Genomic DNA, 14,787 nt, shown 5'->3' with positions numbered 1-14,787 from the left:
GTACGTGCATGTGTCTTTCATTTGTACAGTTACATGTATTTGATGTAATTCACATGTTCGCCACTATCATTTTGTTTGGTCGCCATAGTTACAGTCGTGGCACGGAAGTCTTAACCAACGCTTCCGGAAGAACGTCATTGTAAACAAACCGCACGGTGTTGCTAAGCTAACCTCTGTAGTTTTTTTACACCGAAGTTCGTATGCTAAAGCCTTTAGCCTCAAAGCTAATCTAGTTAACATCATTGTGTGAACACAGTGTCTGTTTTAGCAACTATAAAGTGATTTAACCACTTAAAACACTTCAACTTTATGTACACTTGTTGGTCTTTCCTTCATACTTTCCCTTTTAACTTTCTCACTTATTACTTTACCTATATTTTACTTGAAAAGGAAAATATTGATTTACAGTTACTAATTGCTTTACCTGCATTTGACTTGAAAAAGAAATACTGGTTTACAATTTTTAATTGTCAAATTTGAATTTAATAAAACCAATTAAATCGAAATTGAAATCCTACGTTTTCCTAGAAAGTAATTCTAAATGATCTCTACATTTCCAAATTTCCATTATTTCTAATTTCATAATTTTCATAAATCTAGAATTCTATTTTAGATCGAATTACTTTAGGTATGAATAAGCCTTGAACTTTAGAAGTTTAAGCAAACTTATTCCACCAAAGTTTTTCCTAATTTTGACTCACATTTGCTCATTGTTTTATTGCGTTATCTTTCTTTTCTTTCTTGGTTATTCACTTAGCCACTCTATTTTATTTATTCATTCACCGCTGTTTAATTCCCTTTTCCTTATTTCATCCTGTTATTTTCATTGACGTAATTTTCTTACCTTTTTCCTTTCCTCTTTGTATTCTAGCTTAGGAACGACACACCTGAGCCTTTTTTGGAGACATTGATAACTTATTACGAGTTTCAAACCAATCAGAGACAACCCTCTCTTACTAAAATTTTATTCTCATGTGTTAGTTGTTCATCAACTACCAATTCTAAACTCGTAATTAGACAAAGGCTTCAGAGCCATTTGTGGATCTGGTCTCCTTTCTTCTCCTTTCCTTTTCCTCACATCTTTCCTGTGCTCTCCTGCTTTCTTCCATCCTATTCTTCACTTTTGTAGGGATCAAGCTTGGACGAACCATCAATCAATTCTAAAGAAAGAGAAACACAATCTTTCCAAAGAAACAATTCATTAGGTATTTGATTTTAATCAAACCCTTTTGGGTTCTCCATACTCCCTGCATTTGTAAACGCAATTTAAATTTTGACATTTCCTCCAAGAACATTTAACAGAGACAAGTGTTGAGCAACCGTTGCCTTCACAGCATCCCTGGTAAGCAGTTCAACTGAAGGTGTGTGGTGTCAATCCTGTCAAACTAAGAAAAGAGGTATCAGCATTATTATTGTATTATTGTCCTTGCGAACATAAACAATAATATATATTTTCTTTTCTTTTATTTTAGAAACAGCTTTTCATTAATAGAAAATATTTATTGGAAATAAATATTTCTCTAAATTGAAAAAAAAACTTACAATTTGTTTTAACATTTCCTCTCTTTTCCCTTACTCAGTTGAGTGACAAAGTCCTCACATCACGAGTTGAAAACAGTTTTTCATTGATAGAAAATATTTATAGGAAATATTTTGTCTATTGAAATTTGTTTTAACTTTTTCTCTTTCTCTTTCCCTTACTCAGTTGAGTGACAAAGCCTTCTCCTCACTAGCCTTCCTGTATACACACTGAGACCAACACGTAGCCACACTTCACTATTGGTGTACATTCACTGAACGACACTTAGCTGTTCCACCACATATAGGCTTGCACCCCACACAGATCTGTGTCAGTCTCTTCTCCCCAGCGTGCCAACATGTCGCAGACGGAAAACCCCACTGCCCAAGATGTGGACGCCTGGCTCAGCGGCATTACAAACTGCCTCATGCCAAAGACAATTGAACTGTTATTATTTTTAATAATAATCATAATTCTGAGAAGATTCCCGACACATGATTCAAGCCAGAACCAAGACCACACTGAACTAGGCAAGATAACCAATTCTCTAAGCATTGCCTTCACAGCCCAGCTGAAACTAAGCGACAAGCACATCACCCACCTACAGGAGGAGCTGACACGTGCCCAGAGCCGCATAGACAAGCTGGAAGTGAAAGTCCAAGACGACTTCAAGCGTCAGACCAATGAGTTCCTGAGAGAGCTGATGCACATCCAACGCTGCACAGACCAGCACAAGGTGAAAGCTCAAGACAAACTTGCAGAGCAAGAAACAAAGGAACAAGTTGACAAGCTCCAAGAAGCCCTTGCAGTTGCGGAACGTGACAAGCAGGAATTAAAGACTGTCCAATGTCACCTGGTAAACAAACTAGAAAATGCCAATTCTGACATTAAAGATAAGAACTTTAAAATCAATGCTCTGGAAGACCATTTGAAATGGTACAGCACTGAAATGGACCATCTAAACCAACAATTAGACGATGCCAACGGCAAGCTCTACATGGTCAGAAATGAACTTAAACATGTTCACACCCAGAAACCAGAGTCAAGAAGGGAGGGGCCTCCCTCAGCATCACCACTGCTGAGCACAACAGAGTCCCCCATCCAAGAACCGCCATGCAACGGAAGAAATGAATGGCCAAAACCCACAACATCACCGGCCTTCACTACAGGATTCTTCCCTGTCAACCAAAGAGAGCTCATCCATGCAGACCCCAAAGTTGCGCACGAGATGACCCTTAAAGACCTTGACAAGCTGGCTAAGAACATCACACAGTTCAACCCGAACTCCATGGAGAACCACAACATCCAGACTTATCTCAGAGATATTGACTTCTACCTAGAGGTGAGACCCAATGTGACTGACGGAGACAGGTTGTATCTCCTCAGGTCCACATCCAGCCCCGAGGTACGAAGCTTCTTAGATCGACAACCTGTTCACGTTAAGCACAACTACCAGCTATTACGTGAGTCACTGATCAAAGAATTTACAGGCCCAGAGTCTGAACATGGACTGCTAGTCGCCTTGGAAACCAAACAAGGTCGACAAGAGACTCCCCAAGCTTACTACAACCGTTTCCGACAAGCCTACTTAGGTGCACATCACGAACCTGAACTTGAAGAGGATGTGAACTTCAAAACCCTCTTCCTGAGAAACCTGCACCCTGGACTAAGTCACCATCTTGGCGTCATGGCCTGCCCAAGCACAATGTCAATCCAACAGCTACGTGACTTGACACACAAGGCCTACATCAAACAGAAGATGAACTCAAAGAAAGGTTTGAAAACAGTCACAATTTCAAACTCCGGCAGCCAAGACCCAAGCCGTGCACTGCAAGACGGCCAGTGGCATGACAATGCCACAGCCTGTCATAAAGGACACGGAGAACGTGACCCCCATGCCACTGACAGCTTCCACACCGACAACTGGAAAATGTCATGGGACCAGCCACACTTCTCAAGAAACCCACCAGAAAGAAACATCTGGGATCCAAACTGGACAGCTAAAGTCCACCAACCAACACATTCAAATGCATCCACTGTGGGTAAACGACGGCGGAACCCACCTCTGCATCACTCAGTTAAACACAGCACTGAGAACAAGAACGCCCAAGAACAAGACAGTTCCACCTCAGAAGACATGGAACAACTGATGAGGCAAATTACAGCGTTCTTTGCAAACAACATAAACAGCGACGATCACAAGGATGAGTCACCCTTGTTATGACTAGAGACGGAACGGAAGGTCAGTGATCATCTGATCCACCTTCCAAATGGAGATGACTGCCACCTGTTCTACAACAGCACAGAACGAAGCGGTCTCTTGCAGCCAAACACCGCTGAAAACTCAGTAGTACCAGAGAACACAGTTCTGGTTACTCATCACCCACCAATAAACCCAACGAGTTCCCATCTCAAGAACCATGCTTGTGCAACAGTAACAACAGTAAGCACAGTAAGCACAGGTCAGACAGTCTGTCACAACCAGAAGGCATTACAAAAGGAAGGCAACGTAGGAGACAAAGTTTTGCACCACAGCTCAACACAGCCATGTCAAACTTCCTCCCACCTTCTGCCAAAGAACTTCCTGCCTCACTGGACTGACTCCCATCAAATTAGGGATGATCCCTCGTCCCAAGCCCAAGATGCAAAGAGCCAATCTTCATCTAAGCCCTTCAAGAAAAGGGGGGAGCAAGACAGACTGAACCAGATCTGACCATACATACACTGCACTACATTACATTTTACACTACACTACATTAACATACTCACCAACATGCTCTTCCTACAGACAGATATTAGTTTCAGAACCTAGCTCAACATCGACTTAGCTACATTCACCATAAGAACCATACAACCATCTGCACAACAAGTAGAACACCTTTCATTAAGCTGATACATGACACCTTAGATGCACGCAGTAGTGTTAGCCATACCAGGAAACACTTAACTGTTTTATTTTGTTTTGTTTTCCTCTTCCTCTCTTTCCCTTCTTCTTTATAAGGTAAAATACCTGACTGCCCCATAAGGGTCAAGGTCATGACATTAGGATTGACGCACCACGCCTAAGGTCTGAAAGCCATTTGAAAATTCAAATGTGAGCCCGAGAGAGCTCCATGATGGGTCACATCATTTTTACCACAAATGATGTCACCAGAACAACCTAGAACAATTTAGAAGAGAAGGAAACAAACAATTTAAATCACACAATTTGATCCAAGCATTAACATACTGAGACAATGTAGAATAACACTCCTAAAATTCAAACTTAATCCATTAGTACTCAGATAATCGAATTCCCTGCACCAGTATAGTGGTCAATCATGGAGGTGTTGTTTTGTTGTTGCTTTGTGTGTGTCTGCTTCTGTCCATTTTTCCACAGTGTCCGCCGATGTCTTCATCTCAACACATCGCCGAACAAAGGGGGGATATGTAGCAACTGTGGACGAACCAGACAAATGAATCATTCAGATGATTCTTTCAAAACATAATTCTAATTCAGAATTGGGGTTCCGGCTCCGGCCCGTCTGCAGATAAAGCCAGGCTGATTACTTTTACGACACATGCTTCCTGATAGCAGAAGCGACATACCAAAGGGTCACCCAAGAAGACAGAGAGACAATCCAGACCCTTTTGTTTCTTTACTTCACAGGAAAGCCAAAGAGACTGTTGAACAAATAAATCTGCTTCAAAATTGTTCCAACAATTTTAACGGACTTATCAAACATCTTTTAACTACATACATTTTGCATTATGTGTCCACAAGTACTACCTGTAAACAGTTAGGCTTTAGAACACTCACAATTCATGTAAATGTGTTAACTCTTGACTGAATGACTGAAAGTATGCCTTATTTGGACTTGATCTATTTCTTTTCATCTTTCTTAAATCATGGCTTGAATGAAATCTGTTTAAAATGTATTGTATTCCATTTAATAGAAATTATGTTAAAATGGCACTCTCTGCTGAAGCAGAAACAGGATGTAACACTTATGTTTTATTGGGGTCAGAGGAAGGCCCTCTTGAAACAGGACAATGTCTGATTGGCCAGGACTCCTCAGAGGTGTGACAAACAACTAAGTTTAAATGATCATATTGCAAGATAGTAAACGGAGAAGTTGGGGGAGAGGTTGGTCACTAAACGGGGGAGAAGTTGGTTAGTAAACGAACAGGGAGTTGGTTCTGTTCTGGGAAAAGAAGCCAAGACAAGTACCAAGAACAATGGAGTAACAAGAAAGAACAGACAAGCAGCTCATTCAAGCCATTCAACCTTCACTCACTTTTCTTTTCTTTTACTTAATTCTCCTTTACCGCTGAAAGTCTCGTGTCCTAAGTTTCGCCGCAAAGTTCAACCAACGACTTTTGCCGCTTCAACTCCAGCGACAAAGAGACTTCCTTCATTGTTCCACACGGACCTGATCTGGACCAATCATCGACTTGGGAAACCCCTCTCTGCACGACGAGGGAAATTCACCTTTAAGCCAACGCAAGCAAGTACCTCCAGATGAAAACTGAACTGGTGCATTTAAATGAATGATTCATGGTTCGTTCTGGTCTTTGAAATGCATTGATAGGAATTCGGTTAATCAGATCACCTCTCTCTCTCTCTCTCTCTCTCTCTCTCTTTCAAAACTCTTTCTCTCTCATTTCCTTCTTACTGCAACGCGTATGAATGTATGTGCGTGTGTGTGTGTGTATGTGCGTGCCTTTGTGTTAGATTAGTTTGTGTTAGAATAAATAAAATCTCTTGTAGATTTTAAAAAGAAAGTGTCTTGTATTATGTGCTTTATGATTTAATGTCTTAAACTGTCGATTTCAAGTTACCGTGCTCTAATCAGTGTTTTCACGATTGTTGGATATTTATATCCGTTACAAGAGCTTATTACGGCTCGAGCAAATGAACGCTGGACGAATCAGTTGCTCGGTCGTAATCTAAACAACTCTTTATTCATTTGAGCTAATTTTACTTCCTAGGGTGTTTTCCCTACACACAAGACCGAACATCACACAAACCCGAACTCCATGGAGAACCACAACATCCAGACTTACCTCCGAGATATTGACTTCTACCTAGGTGAGACCCAATGTGACTGACAGAGACAGGTTGTATCTCCTCAGGTCCACGTCCAGCCCAGAGGTACGAAGCTTCTTAGACCGACAACCTTTTCACGTTAAGCACAACTACCAGCTATTACGTGAGTCACTGATCAAAGAATTTACAGGCCCAGAGTCTGAACATGGACTGCTAGTCGCCTTGGAAACCAAACAAGGTCGACAAGAGACTCCCCAAGCTTACTACAACCGTTTCCGACAAGCCTACTTAGGTGCACATCACGAACCTGAACTCGAAGAGGATGTGAACTTCAAAACCCTCTTCCTGAGAAACCTGCACCCTGGACTAAGTCACCATCTTGGCGTCATGGCCTGCCCAAGCACAATGTCAATCCAACAGCTACGTGACTTGACACACAAGGCCTACATCAAACAGAAGATGAACTCAAAGAAAGGTTTGAAAACAGCCACAATTTCAAACTCCGGCAGCCAAGATCCAAGCAGTGCACTGCGAGACGCCCAGTGGCATGACAACGCCACAGCATGTCATAAAGGACACGGAGAACGTGACCCCCATGCCACTGACAGCTTCCACACCAACAGCTGGAAAATGTCATGGGACCAGCCACACTTCTCAAGAAACCCACCAGAAAGAAACATCTGGAATCCAAACTGGACAGCCAAAGTCCACCAACCAACACATTCAAATGCATCCACTGTGGGTAAGCGACGGCGGAACCCACCTCTGCATCACTCAGTTAAACACAGCACTGAGAACAAGAACGTCCAAGAACAAGACAGTTCCACCTCAGAAGACATGGAACAACTGATGAGACAAATTACAGCGTTCTTTGCAAACAACATAAACAGCGACGATCACAAGGATGAGTCACCCTTGTTATGACTAGAGACGGAATGGAAGGTCAGTGATCATCTGATCCACCTTCCAAATGGAGATGACTGCCACCTGTTCTACAACAGCACAGAATGAAGCGGTCTCTTGCAGCCAAACACCGCTGAAAACTCAGTAGTGCCAGAGAACACAGTTCTGGTTACTCATCACCCACCAATAAACCCAACGAGTTCCCATCTCAAGAACTATGCTTGTGCAACAGTAACAACAGTAAGCACAGAAGGTCAGACAGTCTGTCACAACCAGAAGGCATTACGAAAGGAATGCAACGTAGGTGTAACGACTGGGAGACTCAGGCAGGGGATCCAAATGCAGCGTTTATTAAAGATAAGCGTCGTCGTACAAGCAGGGTAAACCAGGGGCAAACAGGAACAGCAGAGGGTAGATAGAATCGTAATCCAGGTACAGGCAGAGGTCAGAACGGGCAGATAACATTCACAGGTCGGTAAACAAAGCAAGGGTCAGAGGTAGGCAGCACAGGATCGTGAAACAGACAACAGGCAGGAACGGTAACACAGGACAGGCAGACAAGGAATAACGCTTAGAAATGACACACTGGGTAATCAAGACTTCGCGATTAGATGGTGTGAGTGAGAGTCCTTTTATAGTCCAGGTAACAAGCTGCAGCTGGGTGTGGTGATTAGTGAGGAGTGTGTGCATGGCTGTATGTGGCGACAGGTGATTGGTGTGGAGTGAACATGTGACTGACAAGGAGAATTGTGGGAAGTGTAGTCCGGGGAGTGACAGGAACAGACGGTGATCATGACATAACGCCCCCCTCCCGGAAGGCGCGTCCTCGCGGCGTAGATGACACCAATAGGGAGGGGGGGTGGGTGCATTGGAGCTCTAGTAGCGGACAGGAACGGATTCTCCAATGCAGGTTCCAGGACCGCCATGGCGGGTCAGGTGCCACGGGCGGCCACGGCGGGTCAGGTGCCACGGGCGGCCACGGCGGGTCAGGTGCCACGGGCGGCCACGGCGGGTCAGGTGCCACGGGCGGCCACGGCGGGTCAGGTGACTCAGGCGGCCACGGCAGGTCAGGTGGCTTGGGCAGCCACGGTGAGACAGAGTCCGTGAATGACCACGGCGGGTCAGAGTTCATTAATGGCCAAAATAGTTCAAAGGCCGATGACGGCAGTGGCCGAGCAGGGTCCCCACCCACAAGCTTCCCACCCCTGGGTATACTGCCCCCCCCAAAAAGTTCTTGGGGATTTCCACGGGGTCCATAGCAGGTTCGTGGACAGAAGGCCTGGATGGCGACAGCAGGGCAAAATGCTTGGGCGGCGGCAGGGCAGGCAGCCTGGGCGGCGGCGGTAGGCCTGGCCAAGGGAACTCAGTGGCCATATCGGGGAGAGCGGACAGCTCAGTGACGGCAGCAGGTTCAGGCTGGGGCTGCTCTGGGACGATAGCGAGCTGCTCGGGCTGCTCTGGGACGACAGCGAGCAGCTCGGGCTGCTCCGGGACGGCAGCGGGCTCGGGCTGCTCCGGGACGGCAGCGGGCTCGGGCTGCTCCGGGACGGCAGCGGGCTCGGGCTGCTCCGGGACGGCAGCGGGCTCGGGCTGCTCCGGGACGGCAGCGGGCTCGGGCTGCTCCGGGACGGCAGCGGGCTCGGGCTGCTCCGGGACTGCAGCGGGCTCAGGCTGGCAAACTGGTCCATGGTCAAAGAAGCCTGAGTGCATCCTCCAGGCCCGCAAAACAGCCAGAACATAGAATGTGAGCACAGCCCTTCTGGCCATGACGGGACTGACAGGAAGCGCATGCGGGGCTGGAGCAGACTCACTGGCTGGAGCGGATTCTGGAGCGGACTCACTGGCTGGAGCGGATTCTGGAACGGACTCACTGGCTGGAGCGGATTCTGGAACGGACTCACTGGCTGGAGCGGATTCTGGAACGGACTCAATGGCTGGAACGCCCCCTGCATCCTTGAGCAACGCAGGGGCGGCCATCTTGCCCGTGGGCACTGGCAAAGCAGCCATCTTGTCCATAGCGTCCAGGGCGCTTGAGTGCGTTGAAACAGGCGAGCTTGAGTGCGTTGAAACAGACGAGCTTGAGTGCGTTGAAACAGACGAGCTTGAGTGCGTTGAAACAGACGAGCTTGAGTGCGTTGAAACAGACGAGCTTGAGTGCGTTGAAACAGACGAGCTTGAGAGCGTTGAAACAGACGCGCTTGAGAGCGTTGAAACAGACGCGCTTGAGAGCGTTGAAACAGACGCGCTTGAGAGCGTTGAAACAGACGCGCTTGAGAGCGTTGAAACAGACGAGCTTGAGAGCGTTGAAACAGACGAGCTTGAGTGCGCTGAAACAGACGGGCTTGAGAGCGCTGAAACAGACGGGCTTGAGAGCGACGCGGCCGGCTGATGCTTAGGAATGCCCGCCGCTCGGGCAGAAGTCAGCGGTTGATCAGCCACACTGGAACGCAGCCCTCTCGGCTCCCTGACTGATCTGGAGGTAACGTGACATTGCGCTGGGTGATCAACGAAGGCGTGACGTTGCTCTGGGAAATCAGCGGCGACGTGACATTGCTCTGGGTGATCAACGAAGGCGTGACATTGCTCTGGGTGATCAACGAAGGCGCGACGTTGCTCTGGGCGATCAGCGGCGACATGACTCGTTGTAGTGACCGTCATTTTGTGTGTGTTCTCGGGCTTGGCAGCCATTACGGGATTCTCCGTGGTGTCGGAATCCTCTGCGACACCCACAGTGAAAGTTGAACCAACTGCAAGCAAGGCAAAGTCCAGGAATTCTAGGAGCGATCCGCGGGGACCATTGGTGAGTACGTAGTCCTTTAGTGGTTCGTTTAATCCATAAGCAAAAAAGTCAATGAGGGCACAGTCCGGCAGATCAGACAGATAAGCAATATCAAAAAAGTTCTGAATGTGCACCTCGAGGGTACGGGTACCTTGGCGTAGGCTGACCAGTTGCATTGCTGGGTCCATGTTGCGACAGGAAAGACGCTCACCGAAGCTGCTGGATCTGGTTGGGGCGAAGTCTTCTGTAACGACTGGGAGACTCAGGCAGGGGATCCAAATGCAGCGTTTATTAAAGATAAGCGTCGTCGTACAAGCAGGGTAAACCAGGGGCAAACAGGAACAGCAGAGGGTAGATAGAATCGTAATCCAGGTACAGGCAGAGGTCAGAACGGGCAGATAACATTCACAGGTCGGTAAACAAAGCAAGGGTCAGAGGTAGGCAGCACAGGATCGTGAAACAGACAACAGGCAGGAACGGTAACACAGGACAGGCAGACAAGGAATAACGCTTAGAAATGACACACTGGGTAATCAAGACTTCGCGATTAGATGGTGTGAGTGAGAGTCCTTTTATAGTCCAGGTAACAAGCTGCAGCTGGGTGTGGTGATTAGTGAGGAGTGTGTGCATGGCTGTATGTGGCGACAGGTGATTGGTGTGGAGTGAACATGTGACTGACAAGGAGAATTGTGGGAAGTGTAGTCCGGGGAGTGACAGGAACAGACGGTGATCATGACAGTAGGAGACAAAGTTTTGCACCACAGCTCAACACAGCCATGTCAAACTTCATCCCACCTTCTGCCAAAGAACTTCCTGCCTCACTGGACTGACTCCCATCAAATTAGGGATGATCCCTCGTCCCAAGTCCAAGATGCAAAGAGCCAATCTTCATCTAAGCCCTTCAAGAAAAGGGGGGAGCAAGACAGACTGAACCAGATCTGACCATACATACACTGCACTACATTACTTTACACTACACTACATTAACATACTCACCAACATGCTCTTCCTACAGACAGATATTAGTTTCAGAACCTAGCTCAACATCGACTTAGCTACATTCACCATAAGAAACATACAACCATCTGCACAACAAGTAGAACACCTTTCATTAAGCTGATACATGACACCTTAGATGCACGCAGTAGTGTTAGCCATACCAGGAAACACTTAACTGTTTTATTTTGTTTTGTTTTCCTCTTCCTCTCTTTCCCTTCTTCTTTATAAGGTAAAATACCTGTCTGCCCCATAAGGGTCAAGGTCATGACATTAGGATTGATGCACCACGCCTAAGGTCTGAAAGCCATTTGAAAATTCGAATGTGAGCCCGAGAGAGCTCCATGATGGGTCACATCATTTTTACCACAAATGATGTCACCAGAACAACCTAGAACAATTTAGAAGAGAAGGAAACAAACAATTTAAATCACACAATTTGATCCAAGCATTAACATACTGAGACAATGTAGAGTAACACTCCCAAAATTGAACTTAATCCATCAGTACTCAGATAATCTAATGCCCTGCACCAGTATAGTGGTCAATCATGGAGGTGTTGTTTTGTTGTTGCTTTGTGTGTGTCTGCTTCTGTCCATTTTTCTACAGTGTCCGCCGATGTCTTCATCTCAACACATCGCCGAACCAAGGGGGGATATGTAGGAACTGTGGACGAACCAGACAAATGAATCATTCAGATGATTCTTTCAAAACATAATTCTAATTCAGAATTGAGGTTCCGGCTCCGGCCCGTCTGCAGATAAAGCCAGGCTGATTACTTTTACGACACATGCTTCCTGATAGTAGAAGAGGCGACATACCAAAGGGTCACCCAAGAAGACAGAGAGACAATCCAGACCCTTTTGTTTCCTTACTTCACAGGAAAGCCAAAGAGACCGTTGAACAAATAAAACTGCTTCAAAATTGTTCCAACAATTTTAACGGACTTATCAAACATCTTTTAACTACATACATTTTGCATTATGTGTCCACAAGTACTACCTGTAAACAGTTAGGCTTTAGAACACTCACAATTCATGTAAATGTGTTAACTCTTGACTGAATGACTGAAAGTATGCCTTATTTGGACTTAATTTGATTCTTTCCCCCTTTCCTATATCCTGACTTGAATGAAATCTGTTTAAAATGTATTGTATTCCATTTAATAGAAATTAGGTTAAAATGGCACTCTGCTGAAGCAGAAACAGGATGTAATACTTATGTTTTATTGGGGGCAGAGGAAGGCCCGCTTGAAACAGGACAATGTCTGATTGGCCAGGACTCCTCAGAGGTGTGACAAACAACTAAGTTTAAATGATCATATTGCAAGATAGTGAACGGGAGAAGTTGGTTAGTAAACGAGAAAGGAGTTGGTTCTGTTCTGGTAAGAGAAGTCAAGACAAGTACCAAGAACAATGGAGTAACAAGAAAGAACAGACAAGCTGCTCATTCAAGCCATCCGACCTTCACTCACTTTTCTTTTCTTTTACTTAATTTTCCTTTACCGCTGAAAGTCTTGTGTTCTAAGTTTTGCCGCAAAAGTTCAACCAACTACTTCTGCCGCTTCAACTTTAACTCCAGCGACAAAGAGACTTCCCTTCAATTTTTCAGCAAGCTCAAACGTGATTGGGTTCTACCGAACACAACACAGACCTTGAAGACCCTGCGACAAATCATCGACTTGGAAAACCCTTCTCTACACGCCAACGAGGGATATTCACATTTAAAGTCAACGCAAGCAAGTACCTCCAGATTAAACTGAACTGGTGCATTTAAATTGATTCAGGGTTCGTTCAGGTCAGATCTTTGAAATGCATTGATAGGAATTCTGTTAATCAGATCACTCTCTCTCTCTCTCTCCCTCTCTCTCAAAACTCTTTCTCTCTCATTTCCTTCTTACTGCAACGCGTATGAATGTATGTGTGTGTGTGTATGTGCGTGTGTTAGATTAGTTTGTGTTAGAATAAATAAAATCTCTTGTAGATTTTAAAAAGAAAGTGTCTTGTATTATGTGCTTTATGATTTAATGTCTTAAACTGTCGATTTCAAGTTACCGTGCTCTAATCAGTGTTTTCATGATTGTTGGATATTTATATCCGTTACAAGAGCTTATTACGGCTCGAGCAAATGAACGCTGGACGAATCAGTTATTCAGTCGTAATCTAAACAACTCTTTATTCATTTGAGCTAATTTTACTTCCTAGGGTGTTTTCCCTACATACGTAAGTAAAAGTATAAAGTATCCGTAGCCGTAAAATGTGCGTTATAAGTCAAAAGTAAAAGTATTTATTGAAGAGTTTAATGTACAGGATTTTTTTAATCCTTTGACTCAAACCAGGTCTAACCACTAACTGAGGTCTAAACCAGGACTATACGGTTATCACAGAATCCTGTTAAAAAAGATAAATTACTGACATTTACAATGCACATTATCCTTTATTATTAATAGTATGCGGTCCGATTTTTCCCGTTGCGCCTGTCGTTGCTATGCAACCATGCAGCTTTACAGGGGGTATGGCTTATCTAAATGAGATGTAAATGAGCCCTTCTGTCACTCCCAGCAGGTGAGAACAGGCGAGAACTGCAAAATTAGAGGTCATTTTCTGCCCTTTGAGCATTTTTGAGTGCCTACCTTCAAATGGCCACAACTTCTCCAAATATTATCAGATTTCCATGTGTTACACATCGTTGGAAAGCTTGGAGACTACACTTTCAGAATCTGTGAATAACTCAAAATGCCATTAAACATCTTGAATATAATAGAATACCATTATTTTAAATTGTAATAATATTTCAGAGTATTGCTGTTTTTTCTGTATGTTTGATATACACCATGATGAGCTTGAGACATAATCACAGAGGGTTTTTTCACAGCCTACCTGACTGAAAGGCTTCATTATTATGCAAGTCATTACAACTCATTATGCAATTCTTTTGTCTTCTCAGGTGTAAAGGAGCCATTATTCATGATGATTCACATTTTTTGTTTTTTCAATAACCATGCATAAACGTTATTCCTTCAAAAACACAAACATGTACATACATGTTCCTCACATATTATTGTAGCCTAGTTTGTGCTGAATACAGTATAATGACACTTTTGTCATTTATATGTTTATGAACAACTGAAAAAAGCACAAATGTCAGGGCATGTCAAAACTTCTCCAGGGCCCCAAAAATCCTCAGACCCCAGAGGGTTAATTGTCTTTAGTATAGATTTTAAAATTTTGTTAATTACTTACAAAGCACTAAATGGTTTAGCTCTCCAGTACCTGAGCGAGCTCTTAATGCATTTATAGTCCTTCACTGCTATTGCAATCTCAGAATTCTGGCCAGTTGATAATAACTAGAATATCAAAATCAACCGTAGCACCTAAACTTTGGAATAGTCTTCCTAGCATTGTTTGGGAAGCAGACACACTCTGTCAGTTTAAATGTAGACTAAAAACACATCTCTTTAACCTGGCATACACAAAACACACTAATTCAAATAATGTAAATTGTTAGGCTGCACTTCCCATAACAACTGATGTACACGCTACATCATAAGAAGAATGGAGT

At 44.4% G+C, this 14,787-nt stretch overlaps 1 protein-coding gene across 2 annotated transcripts in view; it reads right to left on the bottom strand.

The window, feature by feature from the left end:
- Nucleotides 1–700: 700 nt before the first annotated feature.
- LOC125261329 (collagen alpha-1(XXV) chain-like) overlaps nt 701–14,787 on the bottom strand; it is a 36,891-nt gene continuing 22,804 nt past the window's right edge. For both annotated transcript variants that reach the window (XM_048179901.1, XM_048179902.1), the window contains one exon: nt 701–1,160. Coding sequence is in view for 1 of the 2 variants with exons in the window: in XM_048179902.1 (XP_048035859.1) it covers nt 1,155–1,160 (6 nt within the window). In the remaining variant the exon portion in view is untranslated. The remainder of the gene's footprint in view (nt 1,161–14,787) is intronic.

The sequence above is a fragment of the Megalobrama amblycephala genome, unplaced genomic scaffold (assembly GCF_018812025.1).
Source record: "Megalobrama amblycephala isolate DHTTF-2021 unplaced genomic scaffold, ASM1881202v1 scaffold398, whole genome shotgun sequence".
Lineage (NCBI taxonomy): Eukaryota > Metazoa > Chordata > Actinopteri > Cypriniformes > Xenocyprididae > Megalobrama > Megalobrama amblycephala.
Note: the sequence above shows the minus strand (reverse complement) of the source record. Positions and strands in the feature narration are given on the sequence as shown.